This window comes from Cinclus cinclus, chromosome 6, assembly GCF_963662255.1.
Source record: "Cinclus cinclus chromosome 6, bCinCin1.1, whole genome shotgun sequence".
Classification (NCBI taxonomy): Eukaryota; Metazoa; Chordata; class Aves; order Passeriformes; family Cinclidae; genus Cinclus; species Cinclus cinclus.
Window position 1 is genome coordinate 4,142,384 of NC_085051.1, and position 20,427 is coordinate 4,162,810.

Consider the following 20,427-nt stretch of genomic DNA (forward strand, 5'->3'; position numbering starts at 1 on the left):
TATAAGCTCGGGCATCGTCGGAATTACACTGCAGAGGATTCCTGCCCAAATTTTAGTTGACAGCTGTAATTTTTCATAGACTAAGTGGCGAAGGATTTCCAGAAAGCAAGCTAATTAAACCCCAAGCATATCTAATGCTTTCATTTCCTTGACTGATTACTAAAAACTGATTAGAGGCAGCCTTATAGCTGGACAATACTGTTTTTCCATACCTCCTACAAACCCCCTCCACTCCTCCAAACCCTTCTGGATTTCACAAAACCCACGCCATGAGTTCCAGCTCTGCTGTGGCTGGAGCAGGGAGAGCTAAGGTGGGTCTGGGAGGACGGGAGAGCTCCAGCACAGCCAAGCTGGGCTGTGCTGAAAATCCAAGGCTAGACATGCTGCTGTGTGTCCTGCACACAGAGCCAGGCACTGACTGCACCTCCAGAGCTAGCACAGCTCTATCTGCAGGCTCGCTGGATTCCAGCCTGGTTCCCATCACATTGCAATCTCACAAAATACAGTCATTTATTTCCTTTGGTTCAGTCATCATTTGTTTTCAGATTTAACAACTTAAGCAAAAAGTATCCGGTGCTGACTTTCGTCCAACCCAAATCATAGAAGTGCAAAAATGTCTTTTTTTCAATATAATAAATAATTCTAATAAATTCCCATTGAAAGAACTCCTATGAGGTGCTTTGGCTTTGCTTTAGGCAAGTGTTTTATTAACCAGAGATATTAGACTGCTGCCCTTGCCACTTGGCTTTGTTCCTCTTCAAAGAATGTACCTAATTCACAATTTCAGATGAACACTCCTCACTGCATGATGAATATTAAAAAAAACTTAAAAATCAAGAGCTGTAACAATATAAAGGAAAAAAATAGAGTGCACATGTAGCCCTGCTACAGAAGAGGAACACTGGGGATCTGGGTCAGACTTTTCTGCACATGCTTCATGTGATTTACATGAGAACTCTGAGCTCTGGCAGGTAAGCGACTCAACTGAGCCTTCACAACTACAGGGTTTTCCAGCCATGTTGAACAGGCAGCTAGAAACATTTTACAAATAAAGCCCAGACACGGTCTTGATAAGATGAGGTTGTTTTTTTGTTTTTTTTTTTTTGCTTACCAACTGTACAATACACAAATAAATGCAACTTTAAAGAAAATAAAAAAAATAAAAAGAAACTGCAGTCTTTGGAGCTTTAGTCATAGCAGACCCTGCCAAGTAACAAAACCCACACAGAAAACCCTTCGGTTCACTGGTGCTTTGCAACACACTCTGTTAGCATTTTAAGGAGGATTCTGCCCTCTCCCCTCCTCCTATCACATTGACAAAGCACCCTCATAATTGCCTGGAGACACCATGAAAAATGGCTGTATGTTTGCCACCAGCCATGGTTACCTCCAGAAACACATTTATCTACATCACAGAGCTATTTGTTCTTTGATTTATTGAGCATGCTTCCTGTTGGTGTAGAACTTACTCTTGGCACTTCTTCATCCAATTTTGAAACTTCTGGGGTCAAAACCAGCACAAAACCCTTGCAAAAGTAATTCTTACTAGATTTGTGCTCCTATCTTTATTAAGTCAGGGAAGGGCCCCTGCCACTCCCCGGCGGTCTGCTTGCCAGCAGAGTCCCAGAAGAAATCTTCCTGCAGCCAGCCTAGAACAAACTTTGAATGGCATTCTATTTTCCCCTCCTGTTATCCCAGTCTCCTGGCTCGGCAGGGCCTGCTTTTGGAACTAATTTCTTGCAATTTAACTCAGATCATGACAGCTGGCATCGCACAGGGGAGTCTCAAACAATCAATCCTGAATGAACAAATGCCCACATCACCACTCAGACATCAACTGCCTTTTAACACTGCCAGACCATCCCCTACAAAGCTAAAGGGCAACTTGACTTTTCAAAGCATGTCCTACAAATTTATTCCAAGTAACAGCTGCTGAAAAGAACAAACAAAGAGCTTTTGAATATTTCTTGCTCAAGCTGGAAATGAAGGGAGAAAGTCTTGTATAGCTTTACAGGGCAGCTTAGAAAGAATAAGATCATGACCAGACTTCTGTGACCTGTGTGAAGAATCAGGATCATGCGGGATGTTACACCTTATTTCACTACTGAGAGTATGCCATGTTAGTGCCAGACAATACCAAGAGAAGATATTTTTCTTGGTGAAAACCTCCAGTACAAATGGCTGATATTCTGCCTGCAGATGTACATGAATATTTTCTGTCAAAAGAGAAGCTTTTCCCCCAAGAACGGCACCCAAGTTAAGGCAAAATTACAGAAAGAATATGGGTTACAAAATTCCCATTGAACAAGACTAATCCAAGTTTCCAGGCCAATAGTAGTTGCCTAGTGACTAACTTAAGACTATTTCAGTTTAAATTCATACTAAATAAGTAAAGCATTAATAACTAAAGCATGCACATTTTTGCACTCAACAATAAAACACTAATAAGCACATGTATATTTTACAGAAGTTGTTTATTCAAGTTGCTGAGTAAATATTCTGTTTCCATGATACCGTTAAAAAATATTGTACTATTCCCTAAAAGAGAATTGTTTCTGTATAAATCTTGTCCCACACTACAACCAAGCACAGTACACACTGCATTATTTTTCTTCAGGCTGAAATAGAGCAGAACTTCACAGATTTCTTCCTCCTACAATTAAAATATATCAGCAATTTTCACTTATATTTACTAATATGAACACACACAGAATTTGGTAATTCTCATAAACTTGACTTCACTCAAGGGTCAGTCTGACTGTTGGAGATGCTACTTTCTCTGAGTATGTTTAGGAATGGCAGAGCCTTGAAGATCTCCAGGAAATATTCCTAGCACAAGTCACCTCTCCAGTAGCAGAGTCGCTTCTGTGCCATGCACGGGATTTAGAGATGATCGCCTGTATATAAGGTACAAATACATGACTCAAAATAGGAGGGGAGGAAAGGGAGAGGGATACAATGTAGAGGCCTCTCACAATCCCTCCTTTCCCCCACCGTTAAATCAGCAGCCTGTGAATAAAGGCACCTGCATCCCATTCTGGAAACAACATATGCAGTTTAACAAAAAAACCCAAACAAACAAAAAATAAACAAAAAAAAATCCCAAAACAACAAACAAAACCTCCCCACAACAACAAAGACTAAAAAAAACCCCTACCTCAAAATAACACTCCACAGCAACCAAGTCACAAAAATCTCATCCACTATAACTGAATGGCTGAATCTTCTCATTGACCTTGACAAAAGTCAAAAAAACATCAGCTCTCAGCATTTACATCCTCAAGGAATCCACCAGTAGCATGGGGGTGGGGATGCAGCACAGAGCATCTCTTGGCACAGCCAAGAGCACACAAATCCTGCTGTGGCCCAGTGCATCCCCCCACTGTTGTCACCCTAGTCTCCTGTCCCAGGTACCCACACATTAAATTCATCCTGGATAACAAAAGGAGTGTTACATGATGATCCACTCCCTGTATGTCCTTGGGATGGACACAGAAGCTTCAATCACTCCAGGAATCCAAGATTTCCTCATTTATGCCTTTCAGTTGTTCTGGAGGTGAAAAAGAGGAAATTATTTTTAGACTGACAGACACAGGCACACCCCTTTGCTGTGCCATGCCATGCCAAGCCAGAAGCACCACTGCCACTCTCCAGTGGAAATGCACACACACACTGGAGAAAAACCAGCAAAACCCATCAGTCCATGTTACTGAGCTGCCTTTGGCCAAACCATCAAGTAGAAGCCGACCTGCAGGCATGGATCACACTCCCAGGAGTGAGCAGCAAGGGTTGGCTTTCCCCTCAGAGCCCCCGATCCCCACGAGCACGGGTGTGCTCCCCACGCAGCAACAGGAGCTCTGCAGGACACACAGGGACAGTGCTTCGCTTTTCCATGGCAAACATTCACTTCCATGGCCAGCAGGTCTGGAACCATGAGAGAAGACAATTTGCACATCAGCGCAGCTTTTGTGCAACACCCAAAGTGATAGGGGCACACCAAGGATTGCCTTGGTTGATCCCAGAGGGTCACACACATCCCACATGGATTTGGACAGGGGTTTATTGGGGATGCACCAAGGACTGCCTTGGCTGATCCCAGAGGGTCACACACATCCCACATGGATTTGGACAGGGGTTTATTTGGGGTAGGGCTTAAGGCACTGCAGCACGAGACAGGCACAAAACTAGACATTTTCTGGAACAGCAGCAACAGACCATTCCCCTGGAAAGGCTCCCAAAAAAAAACCAGCTGCATAAGCAGCTAAGACAGATGGCCACCAGGAGCTTTCTCCACCACAATGTTTCCAGCCCATCCCCTTTACCAGATATGAAAATGCTTCTGGCAAAAATAGGACTGCTCAGCAGGACATTCCTGATGTCAGATTTTACCACATAAATTCACTGACAGCCACCAGATGCAACACTGCAGCCAAACGCACCCCGAATCCACTGAATAATCAATTTAAAGTTTGAAACATCATCATGGAAGACGCTGAAAAATGAAAATCTGTATGCCACTTCAGATGTTAAAAATGTCACAGGCTGAAGCTTTAACTTTAATAAAAAGTAATTCTTCCATCCTCTCCCCCCAAGAAAGGGGGGGAGAAAGCCCAGGAGCTAATTAAACTCTACTACAAAGATTATGTAATCTTTAAAAGAGTATTTTTTTCTCTGTTGCACTGTTTCATGAGCTCCTTATAGAATTAGCAAGTTTAAAAGATGTGTCATTTGACCAAAATAATATTAACTTAGATGCATTTTAGCGAGACATCCTAACTCTCCAAAGGGTTATTAGGTCACTGCTTAAACACATTACAGATAGAACCAAAAATCTACCTTAAAATATTATGAAGACTAGCTGGATCCTGCTGAATGGGCGTTTTTGGACAGTAAACACCACATAAATACCAGTGTTGGGGAAGTTCAGAGGATCACACAACCCTAATGGAACAAAACCCTGTGACAGTGCATGAATTCAGTGCCTCGCTGTGAGCCCACTTCTGCTTTAAATCCCTCGAGTATTTTACCCTGTGTATCCCCAGCTGACCACCTCAGAAATGTGAGGTTTTTATCCTCTTCCAGAGCAGTGATTGGCAAAAATGGGGTCTCAGCTTTATTTTTCTTTCCCCTCGAAGACTGTGCCATGGATGTGAGGCCACCTAAGCCAGGGTGACTTTGGCCAGAGCTGTTTCCCCAGCCCTGCACCCTGCAGCTGGACACAGCACAGTCCAGGGATCAGAGGATCTATCTTTACTGCCCTCCTGTTTTATGGAGTCAAAATGCCACAAGTGAAACCTTAGTACATTTATTGCATTCATCTGGCTCATCTTTACTGGTTTTTTTTTTTTCTCTGTTTCGGAAGATAAGCTTCTGCACGGAAAAAAAGCACGTGCCTTCATTTTTCCTGCATGTATTTGGACACACTTGTCCATCCAGGCTCTGTGGCACAGGGATACATGTACTAATATTAGACCTGTGTATTAAAAAAAACTCTTTCCATAGTTTGAAATTAAAACAATGGTATGAAGGACGTCTGAAACTCATATTCTGCTATGCCACACATTAACGAGTGGCTGTGTGCACTCAGGGTGTTAGAAAGCCAATAGTGCCTCCCATAGTGCATCAGAAATGTCAGGACTTTGGGGCTTTTCTGAACAGCTCTCTCAGGTGTAGTTTGTTGTATTAAATCTGGTGACTTGATCTCAGACCTTTTAGAACAGTTTGCAAAAACACTTCTTCCAAAAATTGCAATTGACAGTCTTCATATAGCAAATTCTGCCTGGAAACTTCCTGTTGTCCCGCACCAGTTAGAGCTATCCAAAAAAACTTAGGCGTTACTAACAAAAAAATGTTACACTGACTTCAGTAAACATATCCACCAAAAGCCAAGCAAGTGCTTTAATCCAAATTTCTCCTCAAATAAAGCCCAAAATAAGCCCTCCAACATCCTTTGGAATTAAGTGTGTTTGCTGTTCTCTTACCTGCCTTTCATTGTAACCAAAACACAGGGAAGAAAAGAAAAACAAGCCCACACCCAAAAGCCAGAAGAGATTGCTTTCTTTTCTTTTCTTGGCCAGCTGCTTAAACAATCAAAAGGAAAACAAGATAAACCTTGCAGAAAGAATGCTGCCTGACTATCCTAGCCATGAACAGGGCTGGCAGCATGTGAGCACCTGGCCTGTTTTCTGTAGGCTCACGCCTGTCACACTGAGATAGCGCTCCGGGGCTGCTTTCAAAAACTTTCAAAAAGAGCAAAGCCAAACAAAACCAGGACACAAAGAATCCATCCAGGGACCAAGAGCTGATGGAGAGAGAGAAAGGAATGAAGGCACCAAGAGGCTCACCTCTGAGCACAGCAGAGCCCAAGCCATGAGTCTTGGGAGAGACTCATGAGCAGATAGAAAATGTTTCATCCTCTACATGGTTTGCAGGGGCTTTGCTGGGCAGCCAGCAAAGGACTTGTCTGCTCACCCAGAGGAAAGGATTTCTCATGCTCCACGGCATCTGAACCACACAGGCAAGCTGGTCAGCAACCATGGCTCTATCACAGCAAGAGCTTGGTAACAATGCTTAAAAATACACCCCTATTCTCCAGTCTGCACAGAAACCTGGAACTTGTAACCCAATGTCACAACAATCTAATAAACTAGCTGAGCTTCCACTTCGAAGCTGGCTTTTTCAGCTGCGGGGGAGTCAAGTTACTTTGAGGGTATTTCACAGAATATTTCGAAATACATTCTTAAGCTCCTTTTTCTATTAGGTGAATTGTTAACCAACACCCATTTCAGACACGGCTTTCAGAAGCCAGTCTTGAGCAAATGAGCCCATACAGAACTAGACATCAGTTCTGAGTCAGAATCCAGATTTTTAAATTACATTTATTTATTTTAAAATATCTTAATCATTTAATCCCATCATTCCTAACTCCCCTAAACAGAATGACTGTACAGCAGTGTACATCAGCTATAGATGAGCTCGAAATGCAATACAATACCAGAAGGCAACAATTTTAGGCTCCTGGACTCTTCTTTATTTTTTTTTTCCAGCTCATCATGCAGTCTTCAAAGTCACTGCATTTCTACTGCTAGCACTAACAGACATCTAACCAGTAAATCTAAACAGAGCTCCAAAAAGAGTGATAATCTGATTTTTTTTCTAGTTTAACTGGTCACTTCCACAAACCAGTTTATCATAGGTAGACAATGCCACTTTACTTTTTACAGTTTTTCTCACAATTTGAGAACACTATGAATTACCAACCAGCACTTTTTAGTAACACAGCATACAAAAGTGCCAGCAAGCAAGATGGACTTGAATTTTCAAACAACCAGAATTAAAAACATATACCTTTAGTACAACATTTTTTAAGAAGGCTTCTGATAGCAGGGAAAGTTAACAGCACTCAGAGAACCCACAAACCAGGCTGCAGGCAGCCCATCACACAGTGAAAGTTTAATTTCAGCACCTCTAGCTCTTATTTCCAAAATGTTTTTTGGCTGAAAGCAAAGGTGGTACACAATAACCCTGATAACTGAGGGAAAGAGTCTCAGATAATAAATATAAAATGGTGAAAAAATATAAAAAGAAGCATGCTTCAAAAAGAGGGGCAGAGAGACACAAGCTTTGGCAGCAAATTGCGTATCACGAGGTGTAATAGTCTCTTTTGACACCATCATCCGAGGCAGCAGAAGGGAGATAAGCACACACAGAAGAGCAGTGTTTATTTACATATTTAATGAGCCTGTTTTTGCATTCCAGGCAGGGTGAAATGCAGATGCAGGCACCGGCCACGCTTGCTGTACCACGACCAGGGCTGTACCTGGGCTAGCAGGCACCAAACCTCCCAGCCCAGGTGCCTCCAGCCAGGCAGGGCAGGCAGAACCACGGCTGGGCAAGCAGGGACCAGCCCCATTCCTACCCTATCCCCTTGTTTCCCACCTTGCTGAAGCACAAGCAAGAGAAAAAGGGGGGGAGAAGAAACCTGAGAGAAATGTCTTTGCCTTCCACCTTGCCGAGCACTTGCTGATCTGCATACCTTGTTATTAGCGCTCTGGGTGTGTAGTCCTTGGCAGGAAGCTCACTGCCCTCTCTGCAATGTTTTCTAATCTGAGTTGCAATTTACCCCGGAGCAGTTGTTTCACCTGAACTGTCAATGCTGCAAGGATGGCAGGCAGAGTGCAGGCAGGACAGGGCCAGGAGCAAGGAACACTTGCTGCTGCACAGAGCTGCTCTCCTGAATCTTTCCAAGGGGCAGCATGAGGAAAGGGCACCAGGGTAACTCACCACAGTCTCTGCTCAGACAGGATCTCAGTCAGATGAACAAATCCAGAGAGTGGTGCAAGACAAGTCAGGCAGTGTCTCTTAGCTGGTTTGCCAATTAGAAACAGCACCCTTGGAAAAACACGAGCTGTTCTTCAGGAGCAGCAGACGTCCAGGACAAAACACAGACTAGGACGAGCTAATCAGAACTTGATCTGTCAGCATCATCGAGACGGTGAGAGATGGAAGGTGAAATGCCACAGCAGTTCTGGCTGTGCTCAAAGAGCCCCGTGGTGCTCCCCTTGGGCCTTCCCCAGCACAGGCTGGGTCAAAGTATGGAAACACTCTCCAGAGCTCTGACCGCTCCTGCTGCTCCACTCTGGACTTGCCCCAGTTTATCTGCCAGAATATTTCAGCTGGGGTCTCACCTGCCCCAAGGAGGTGGCTGGATGTGTGGGTCCTTACAAACACCAGATCATTTTCTGCAGTGTATTTCCAATTTTCTCTAGGTATTACACTCCTCTGCAGGAAGGTTCATAATCTCCTAGTAGATTCTAGCAATTTTACCCTGCTGATCCTAGGTTAAGACACAAATATGCCAGAGACCTGAGATGGCAAACAGTTTGCAGAAACCTGGCTGTCTGTAGAGGCAAATTATGTAAGTGCAGACTTGTTAGGGAATGTGGAAACTTCAAGAACTGTCTGACAAAAATAACCCCCCTTTAAACAGTGTAGCAGAGAAAGTAAAGCAAATTAAACTAATTTCAAGGGCCTTAAAAGGGAATTCCTACTCTTTCTTTTCAGCAGATACCAGCTAAACTTCTTTTTTTCACCATGAACGCCATCAACGTTATAGCTTTTTAGAGGAAAAACACAAACAGAAATTTTCCTGTTTGCTTACAAAAATAATAATCTACTAATATATTTTTCCATTTTCTCTTCTTGTACAGCATCTAAGAACAGTGGCATTTTTCGTTCTATGAAAAGCGCATTCAAAGCTATTCACCTAAACAGCAGACAACAGCAGACAACGTAGAATTTTGTTTGTCAGCAGAAAGAGCAACCACATCCCCAAACCCCCTGTTCTCAGGGCAGACATGGGAACCTCAGGGAGGTGCAGGAGACAGGAAATTGCCTTATTGTCTGAAACCTGGGGTTTAGCAGCCAAGTGCTTAATCACTTCTTGGTAGCAGAAGTTGTGTGTTTCCTCACTTATCACACTCGAGCACTACCGGAGCACAGCTGGAAGCACAGCCAGCCACAAACCCCTAAGGAGCACATCTGGCAGCGACCCCAGAACAGCCCTAGGGGTCTCGTGGAAGGCAGGAGAAAGAGCCGAGCCCAGCACAGCATCCTGCCCCGAGCTCCCCTTGCCCTACCGCAGCCTGCCTGGTGCCTGGGCACAGCCCAGCTGCCCCAGAGAACCAAAGCCCAAAGGCCAGAGCCCAAAGGCCAGAGCCCAGAGCCCAAAGGCCAGAGCCCAGAGCCCAAAGGCCAGAGCCCAAAGGCCAGAGCCCAAAGGCCAGAGCCCAGAGCCCAAAGGCCAGAGCCCAGAGGCCAGAGGCCAGAGCCCAGAGGCCAGAGGCCAGAGCCCAGAGCCCAAAGGCCAGAGCCCAAAGGCCAGAGCCCAGAGCCCAAAGGCCAGAGCCCAAAGGCCAGAGCCCAGAGCCCAAAGGCCAGAGCCCAGAGGCCAGAGGCCAGAGCCCAGAGCCCAAAGGCCAGAGCCCAGAGCCCAAAGGCCAGAGCCCAGAGCCCAAAGGCCAGAGCCCAGAGGCCAGAGGCCAGAGCCCAGAGCCCAAAGGCCAGAGCCCAAAGGCCAGAGCCCAAAGGCCAGAGCCCAGAGCCCAAAGGCCAGAGCCCAGAGCCCAAAGGCCAGAGCCCAGAGCCCAAAGGTCAGAGCCCAGAGCCCAAAGGTCAGAGCCCAGAGCCCAAAGGCCAGAGGCCAGAGCCCAGAGCCCAAAGGTCAGAGCCCAGAGCCCAAAGGCCAGAGGCCAGAGCCCAGAGCCCAGAGGCCAGAGCCCAAAGGTCAGAGCCCAGAGCCCAAAGGCCAGAGGCCAGAGCCCAGAGCCCAGAGGCCAGAGCCCAAAGGTCAGAGCCCAGAGCCCAAAGGCCAGAGGCCAGAGCCCAGAGCCCAGAGGCCAGAGCCCAAAGGTCAGAGCCCAGAGCCCAAAGGCCAGAGGCCAGAGCCCAGAGCCCAGAGGTCAGAGCCCAGAGCCCAAAGGCCAGAGGCCAGAGCCCAGAGCCCAGAGGCCAGAGCCCAAAGGTCAGAGCCCAGAGCCCAAAGGCCAGAGCCCAGAGCCCAGAGGCCAGAGCCCAGAGCCCAAAGCCCAGAGCCCAAAGGCCAGAGCCCAGAGCCCAGAGCCCAAAGGTCATAGCCCAAAGGCCAGAGCCCAGAGCCCAAAGGCCAGAGCCCAGAGCCCAAAGGTCAGAGCCCAAAGGCCAGAGCCCAGAGCCCAAAGGCCAGAGCCCAAAGGCCAGAGCCCAGAGCCCAAAGCCCAGCAGAGCCGGGCCATGGTGCACACCCTGCCGTGACCTTTCCTTTCATTCGGACCTCATTAAGCCACTCGCGGTGACAACGGCGTGGCATGTGTGAAAGTAGCTGCATGTCACTCCCTGTGGGAATCTTGGTAAAGTATCTAGGAAATCAGGTCAGGGTGGGATATTTCCCTTCTCTCGATTACTTGCAAAGATATTAAGGGAAGGACGGAGAAACAGCACGGTTCTGTTAAAATACAGATGTAAAGCTACTGTTACCCTCCAAGCCAAAAAAAATTTAAATTCCACATGCCTGAAAAGTCTTATCTAGACTGTCTGATGGCTCTACTTTGGCCCGGCTTCATTCCTTTTCATGACTGATAAAGCTGAAAAAGCTGTGTGTTTGTGGAAGTGTCTCCAGGATAATGAAAATAAAGTGATTTCATTACCAAATCACATGCCAAACATTTGCTTTTGCTGATGTAATTTGGCCCAATCTCAGTTTAAAACACATCACAAAGAGTCAAATGCTTTGTTTTGTTTTCAAAGAACTGTCTGCTCTGTGTCCTGTCATCACCCCACCTTCTCCCTATCCCCTCTAAAAATCCTCAGAGAATGCAAATGCAGTGTTCAACAAGTGTGGTTTCACTGCATGTTCATAAGTTATTTACTGCTTCTCCAGTCATCTCAAGCAAATCTTCCTTGCCACTCATCCTCATCTCAAGCAAATCTTCCTTGCCACTCATCCTCATTATTCCCATATTTTCTACACCTTTGAAACAGAAGTTGATTATTACAATCCTTTAAAATGAATCTACATTGGAAATCCGGTGCAAGGCTTTAGAAGTCCTGTCCTAAAAGGCAAAAGCCAAGGAAGCACCAATATCAAGATAAAAAGCTTGTCTTTCAAGTATACCAAGCACACCTAAGGTGCCACTTTAAAAGTCAGTAGAACGTGTGGCCTTTAATATTCCCAAAAACCTCAACAGCTTCTGGATTCTACTATCCAAGCACTGTTTGTTTGTTTAAAATACACAACACACACATACACACAAAGCAGCTGAATGCTTCTTTGCAAAAAGCCACAACCTTTCATTCACTCTGCTTCCTAACTTGGCAGACATCTTCTGGCTGACTAGTTCAAGTTTCGTGGACTTCACAGGAATGCCTTTTTATTAAAATAAGCAACACTGTCTAATATATCTGCAACAAGTCTGGTGTGTTGGTTACAAACCCTGACTATAAGGTTTGGAAATCTACACAGTCCAATAATTATTTTGAAGAAATTAGTAACTCCAGCAAAAGGAACGGGTATTTACTCTTCACAGAGAGTAAAGAGGCTAAAGTTTTCATTATAATATGGATATTTTTTTTTCCGTTGGAGCATAACTGGCTTTCCCTGCTTTCATCTTACAATTCAATTACTCAATTAAAAACCAAATGTTTGTCTTGAGGGATGCAATCAGTCATGTCAGCTGAACACTCAAACTTCTGTACTGGTTATGCACAGCACTGGAGAAACCTGGCTGAAAATTCCTATTGCCTCTGAAGGATCAACAATGCCAGCACATGGGGAGGAAATTTGGCCACCTTAGCTGCAGGTTCATACACGCTGCACGATTTGCTTAATTAAGAGACAGGTATTTGTCTAGGACAGCAGAAGGTGGGGAGAGGAAGCCATGGGGAACCCAACCTGCCTGATTTAGCAGGAGGGGCAAGGCTGCAGAATGGGATGTTTGTCCCCAGCTGAAGGCTGGTGGGAAGGCAGTTGGTACCGAAGACACCTGGCACCCTCTGCTCGTCCTGCTGAGCACCCTCCGGCTACGGGGCACGGCAGCACCCAGCCACACCAGCAGCTGCTCTCTCCCTCTCAGCTCTGCGGCAAGGACAGCACCAGCAAAGTAGGTTTGTGAACTCCCAAGGCGTTCACCTGGCAGTCTTTAGAAATGGAGACAATGTGAACAGGAGTGGGAAGGGGTTTGTAGATTAAGACCACCCTCATTTTACCGCTCGTGGGCACACCAGTGTGGTTAGAACGGGGAGACGTGGCTTGGGTTCAGCCAGAAAACCTCCAAGCCCAGTTCTGACCCTCCTCCTCTCTGACTCACACCCTGGCCCAGCTCCCCTGAAACCACAGGCTCCCTGTACTGCTGTGTTGGCTAAAGCATCACCATGGAGCCCTCTCGGCAGCAGGGACCCTGATGCCACCGAGTCCCAGTCAGACTGACAGCACATGACACGACCAAAGAGAGCCAATCCATTCTTACCCACGTCCTGGAAACATGCTTAAAAGCAATTTTAGAGTCATTCTCTTGCAATCAGTCTCCCAACAGGAGTTTTTGGAAGGAAACCTCACCTATTGTAAAACAAGATTTGAAAGGCTGAGTTCAGGAATGAGTAGAAGAGAGAGAGGCCCCTGGATTTAGTGGTGAACACAGTGATGCTGACTTCACCAGCTGGACTCAGTCTTAGATGCCTTTCCCAACCTAAATGATTCTATGATAGACCAAGATCACTGAATTTTCTTTTTTAGGATTTTATATGATTCCCTATACACATATACCTACCAATGCACATATGTATGTTTTTAGATGCACTTTTTTGAAGCTTTCAAATTTTGAAGCTTTCAAAATGTCATGGCTTAGTTTTATTGCCTTGCTTTATGCTAATATTGTTCAGTTTGAAACAGCAGCTCAGCCTGTACAAGTCCCCTGCCCAGGAACTGTGCCCAAGCTGGGGTCTAAAATACAGACAATGCTCAGAACACCAAAGCTGTGCCCAGGAATTTGTCCCTCCTCCACCGGGGAGGTTTGTCCCAAAACTCGTACACCCAGAGAGAAATGCCAGAGTCTACCAAGGCAGCTGATAACTACATGGCAGAACTTTAAAAAGTAACAACTTTAAAACCACAAAACTTTCTCAGGTGTAAGCATGTGTTTTGCAAGAACAGCATGGACCTTTGAAGCAGAAGGCAACACCACCTTTGCATGCTTTAGAGAACCAACACCTCTGAGAGTGAGCCTGGGATGTTCCCATGTGCAGAAATCTCTGCTCTTCTGAAGCGTGGGAGAGCCTGAATTCCGGGTGCACAGCATGAGCCAGGTCCTACCCCATGATATATATTCATACCTATCTCAAACATCAGTGGGAGCCTCATTTATATGTGCATGCACATACCTGTATCATTTGCACAGGTAAACTGAAAGTAAATGTAAATCATGTGCAAGTAACGAATCTGCTCCATACACAGAGGCAATGCTCACAGATGTCTTAAAAAGGCTAATGACTACACTAACAGCAGCTGGATGAATTCTGTTCATCATTGCATGGTGTTTTGAACGTTCAAAAATTTAGACTGACATTCAAACTGCTAGCATAGGGAACAACATGCATTAAACCTTTTATGTTCTTCAATTGTCTGGCTTCATTCCCTGAAGAAACAAACAATCACTTCAGAGTCCAGCCATGCTCCTCTGCATTAATTAGTAGAAGATCAGAAGAAAACCAGATAGAAATTTTGTCAGCGTAAGAAACTTGTGTTTTTTCTGAACGTATTTGCAAAAACCACAATGTGCTATCTACAGTTTTGCCTGGTTAGTACAAACTTGGGTTTCTCTCTAATGCTGGTGAACTGGGCAAGCACCAGCTCCAGAAACAAATCTTGAACAGGACCCATTCCCAACTTACAAGTCCAAGACTGAAGAAAGTTTATGTTTTGTAAAGATTTAACACTTATACTGGTGGACTCCTACAGTTTCAGAAAGTTCATTTCTGCCCCAATTCTGTGCATGTCTTTCTACAGCACTCTGGTTTTATTTTGGGGTGTTTGTGGGTTTTTTTTCTTCTACAAAGAATTCAAGGAAAAATAATGCCCCCAGTAAGACAACTCTGAAATAGCAGTGGGTTTGAACTCCTTGAAAATTGCTCAACCGGTTTTATTCATGCAGCTTAAAAGCGTATCAGTGTAGAAACTTTGAAAGCCATATTTGGCAATGTTCTTCAAGAGCAGTTAAAACACAGGATTATTGTTATTTAGCTGGAGTGGAACTTTCTGTATATATAAAACTTGTGTATCTTGCAATGAGTAACTTAAGTGTGGCTGAAGAGTTCACAAGCACAAATACCAACAATCATTCAGCTCTTAAATACCATGTAAAAAACCCCACCCCAAACAGCTTTGGGATGAGGCAGCAGATCTTCATTTAAAAAAACCCAAAACAAAACCAAACAAACAAACACACACCAAAAACCTCCTACAAGTCATCGAGTCATTTAGAACCCAACTGCATCTTCTTTATCTCTGCAAAAGACTGGGAAGATTGCAAAGCCATACCTAAGAGCCATGAGCTGCAGGCTCAGCTGTAGCCTTCAAGACCACAACCTCATTCAAAGCCTTGAAGTCATAGATTGTTTTTAAATTATGCCTACTAGCAACCTTGGCTCTGTTTACTGAGCTGCAACTGCAAAAATCCACTTTTAGCTCGCTGCTAAGAGCTGTGATCCTACTTTAACAAGAAGGAATTGTACTCTAGGGCTGATCTGCTCACCCATGGGGTGAGTGTTGGGACCTGCTGGGCAGGGCTGGGCACTGCTGTCAGGATGCAGCTGTGAACCCCAGTTTCACTAGCACAGCACAGTCAGACAGCAAAGTTAAAATCAGCAGCTGCACTGGAAGGAAGGGTGCTGTGCATACTGCAGCCTCACCCCTGCACTTCTGGGCACAACATTTCCGAGATAAGATGCTTTATCTGTGAGCAGAACCAGAGCCCAGAACCACAGTGCACACAGGGGTGCTCACTGCTGCCCTGCTCAGCACAGCATCCTCTCTCCCCAGCATCCCCTCTCCCCAGGGACACACAGGGGTGCACATCCCTGCCCAGCACAGCACAGCACAGCATCCCCTCTCCCCAGGGACACACAGGGGTGCACATCCCTGCCCAGCACAGCACAGCATCCCCTCTCCCCAGGGACACACAGGGGTGCACATCCCTGCTCAGCACAGCATCCCCTCTCCCCAGGGACACACAGGGGTGCACATCCCTGCCCAGCACAGCACAGCACAGCATCCCCTCTCCCCAGGGACACACAGGGGTGCACATCCCTGCCCAGCACAGCACAGCATCCCCTCTCCCCAGGGACATACAGGGGTGCACATCCCTGCCAGGCACAGCACAGCATCCCCTCTCCCCAGGGACACACAGGGGTGCACATCCCTGCCCAGCACAGCACAGCACAGCATCCCCTCTCCCCAGGGACACACAGGGGTGCACATCCCTGCTCAGCACAGCACAACATCCCCTCTCCCCAGGGACACACAGGGGTGCACATCCCTGCTCAGCACAGCACAGCACAGCATCCCCTCTCCCCAGGGACACACAGGGGTGCACATCCCTGCTCAGCACAGCACAGCACAGCATCCCCTCTCCCCAGGGACACACAGGGGTGCACATCCCTGCCCAGCACAGCACAGCACAGCATCCCCTCTCCCCAGGGACACACAGGGGTGCACATCCCTCCCCAGCACAGCATCCCCTCTCCCCAGGAACACACAGGGGTGCACATCCCTGCCCAGCACAGCATCCCCTCTCCCCAGGGACACACAGGGGTGCACATCCCTGCCCAGCACAGCATCCCCTCTCCCCAGGGACACACAGGGGTGCACATCCCTGCCCAGCACAGCATCCCCTCTCCCCAGGGACACACAGGGGTGCACATCCCTGCCCAGCACAGCACAGCACAGCATCCCCTCTCCCCAGGGACACACAGGGGTGCACATCCCTGCCCAGCACAGCACAACATCCCCTCTCCCCAGGGACACACAGGGGTGCACATCCCTGCCCAGCACAGCACTGCATCCTCCCTCCCCAGGTCCAGGCATACAGAGGCACTGCAGCAGCCTGTAATTCACACCCCAGCAATGCTGGGGAGATATCCCCACGGAGCCCAGCTCTCATCCCCAGCCATCTGAAGATTCATGTTTCCCTCGTTAAGTCGACAATGACACACTCAATTGCAGGTCTGGGCACGGGCCAGGCTCATGATGAACATCTCCAAGTATTTCACAGAATATCTATCCCCACACTCCTCACATACAGACATTCTATAGCCATCTGCAAGTTGGTCATTTGTGCATCATAGAAATGTCCATGAATTTTTGCAGATACTTACACCATGCCAATAAAAATAAATCTTTAATCTCAATGGGCAGTAATACCATACTTCCAACACTGTGGAAGGTGCTGATTAGCTGCCTCCTTGGCAGCCTTGTAAAGCATTACACAGACAATATAATGTGTAATATAATTACACATTCTATTTTACATACCAACCCATTTTCACAAGTCTTCTCACAAAATAAAAATTAATCACTTTGCTTAGGAAGTTTACAGAAAAAAAGCCATGGCTTTGTAATGTCACCATTTGAGAGAAGAGTTAGTTTTTACATTTTTGCATGGCTCTCAAAACTGCTTTTTTGTGTGGCAAATACTTCCTCAAACTCACCACCATGGAAATTTGGACCTGGGACTCTATGTGTACAGTGAGGTGCATGTAGAATATTTCCTATAATTTGTTAATCATCAAACACTCTCATTCCTTTCCTTTCCTGTTTTCATCACAAAGATGTTCCATGACATACGTTCAAGGACTTTTCCAAAGAACAAAAAGGGAGGAAGGAAGCACAGTTGAAAAAGGGAAATGAAGGGAAAAAGGAGAGAAGAAAAACAGAACCTGCCAGGAACACAATGCAAATAGCTGCAATGACACACCTTCACTAAATAAAACTATATTAAGGACCCTTATGACCTTAAAAACATTAATAATCATTGGTAGTTTATGAAAAATTAATAAAACCACAGGACTCTCTATGTACTGAAGGTAACTTGGTGTCCTTTATCGTGCTTTTGACAACTCTCAGTCAATCATGCAAACCAGAAGAAAAAGTTTCAACACTGCCTATCTACTGAGCCCATGAAAGAACAATTCAGTGATAGTTTTAATTAAAAAGCCCTCCACATTTTGGTGATTAGTTATCCTCCAGTATGCCCCTCCCCTCTGTTCTACCTCTATACAGTCAACTGGCTTCTTAAAAGTTACCCTTCTTGGGGCAGCATTTAGCCATCACTTGGCAGTAAATGAATGAATTGCTCTTGGGACAAAGCTAGAGAAGAGCATTTTGTATAGATTTGTCAGCAAGATTTACACCAGTGCTCAGTGGTGCACTCTATCAAAGTATGTACTGCATGCCCTGTGAAAAGATCCTTTCCTGCCCTCTCCAATATCCAGCAGACCATGTCCCTCAGTAACTACCACAGAGCAATTACCCACACTCTGCTTGTGAAAAAGCACTGCCAGGAAAGGACTTCAATCCATAAATAGAGCAGGATTGTCTTCTGCTGTTGTTCAGCAGCTGGGGCCAATGCCAGGTGACAGAGACAGACCCCCAGACCTCTGTGAAGCACTTTCAGAGAGCAGCTTAGGAAGTGCTGCTGAAACACATTTGGCCAGCCCTGGTCTCTTAGAGCACACACAGAGCTGAGCAGCCTGCTGAATCTGTTACAGGTTGTACCTTGCAACCCCCTGGTTAATAAAGCAAGCGACTCTTGAGAGTCTGTGATGAATGCAGATACTTCTTCAGAGGTTTGCATTTTACACTTGTTTGGTGATGAGTTGTAGAAAGGATAGAAAGTTTGAGACAGACTGGAAAACAGAATGCTTTGAGGCTCACTCTTATATATTGTGAGTTTCCACGGAACTTTCAGAACAAAAACACCTTAAAATTTGTCCGAATCAGTCAATAACCAGTTTCAGCACATTAAAGGAAGGGTACTGAACAGACACACTGTATGTGATGGTAGAAACCTTGCTTCTGCAGAAAAGCAAGTTTAAAAATTCCAAAGCTATGAAATCAAAAACTGAACTCCACTTACCTTAGTGTTCATACAAGACTTTCCACGTTTATACTCTTTGTGACTTGCTCTTTTATCAAGCTTATTCCACAAAGCTTTGGCCTTCCATGTGGTCACTCTCGATTTGAGTTTGGTGAAAAAGTTTCTATTGTCCAAAGGATCCAATTCAAGTTGGCGAGTGAGAATATTGAAGGCCTGGATGGTGCCTTTGCATGTTGAAGCTTGTACAAAGTTTTCAAATATCTGGCCAGCTTGACTGTATTTTTCATCATCATTTTCCCCCATGTTCTGAGAGCAGAGCTTGAGAAGAACGATTAAGCTGCAGCTCTTGTGCTGGAGTACAGGTGATCAACAACGGCAAGCACTTCCACACATGTTATTCCTAGAAAAGGCAAACAGAGGCCATATTAAAGCAGGTTCTGCAGCATAAAATTAAACCCACAAACTGCAAATACAGTACGAACATAAAACCCCAGCATACAGTGACTAGACAAGAAGGCACAAAAAGTTAGCAGTGCTACCCAAGTGTTACAAACAAACATAACACGCTCGTGCTGTCATGACTTGTACTCACAAAGTCTGTTATAACCCCCCTGCTAACTCAAGCCTACAGCTACAGCAAAACCAGCTTCACTGAGAGCTTGAGGATTTATTTAATTTCTGTTTTTTGTTCAGTCCTAGATAACTGATGAACAAACCCCCAGTGTCCAGATTCTTTTCCCAAGCAGAATTTACGTAACAGCAAGTGAAATTTTGGTCTTAAGAATCCATGGAAACCTTCAGCCAGAAGTCAATACAGTTTGATGATTCTTTTTATGCTGTTGCACAAGTTAGGGCCAAGGGTGCAGCTTACCCAGAGCAATTTAGAATTGGCACAATCACTTGCCACAAGCAAATGCATAAAACAGCCTTCACAGAAACACCATCACAAGTTACACCAGAACTGAAGAAACCAGAAAACAAGCAATCACAGAGAGCCCCCCTCTTCCTAATACTCTTGCCAAAATGAGCAAGGGTTTGGTGCTCTAGTGCATAGAAAGGAATTTTATCTCCACGTCTCCCACATGTTCAGTGCTGAAGTTATGTCTTTGGAGCCTCACCTTGTCATGTGCTGATGATATAAAGTAATGATGTTTGGCCTGCTAAGCCCCACTGGCTTTTCCTAGTAACATGATCACTGTCAAACTGTGCCTGATATTCCAGATAAATACCCTGACATCCTGCAAGAGCAATGCTATTCTAAATTAACACGAGTTTCAAAGAACTAAAATACTTTGATTGCAGCATTCCCTTATCCTTCTTTAACCTTGTTCTCCTACTCTAATGGGGAGCATCTTGGAGTCAGACAAGATCCACAGAAAGTATCCAAGTGGCTTTCACATTTTCCAAGAAAAATGTTACAGGTTATGTACAAACTTGTCCTCAGAAGAAGGTTTACCTGGACTCAAGTACAGAAATTTAAGTCATGTATTCTTTTCCTTGCTATTAAAGAATTATCTGCCAGTCCAAGAAACCAAAAACTAAATCAATGCTTGCCTAACTTCTCACATAATTAGTTATTTTACTTGGAACGTCATATGTTGGCTGATAGTTTCAGAATAAATTGTTAGAAAGGCCTTTGAAGTCATGCTTCTCAGCTTAACACTGTTCACAAACTATTCATTCTCTGCTTGCATTTCCTTCAAAGAAGAAAAAAGAAAGCATAACCTTCATATTTAAGTAAAGAAGAGACCCACCACATCTATCTTAACATCCTCTAATACAGAAAAATATTATGCAATTTATT

At 45.3% G+C, this 20,427-nt stretch overlaps 1 protein-coding gene across 1 annotated transcript in view; it reads right to left on the minus strand.

Moving 5' to 3' along the window:
- The window catches only part of MICAL2 (microtubule associated monooxygenase, calponin and LIM domain containing 2), a 53,019-nt gene extending 34,093 nt beyond the window's left edge, over positions 1-18,926 (minus strand). Inside the window, exon 1 of the mRNA XM_062495924.1 lies at positions 18,663-18,926. Within this exon, the coding sequence (XP_062351908.1) occupies positions 18,663-18,926 (264 nt within the window). The remainder of the gene's footprint in view (positions 1-18,662) is intronic.
- Positions 18,927-20,427: the final 1,501 nt, after the last annotated feature.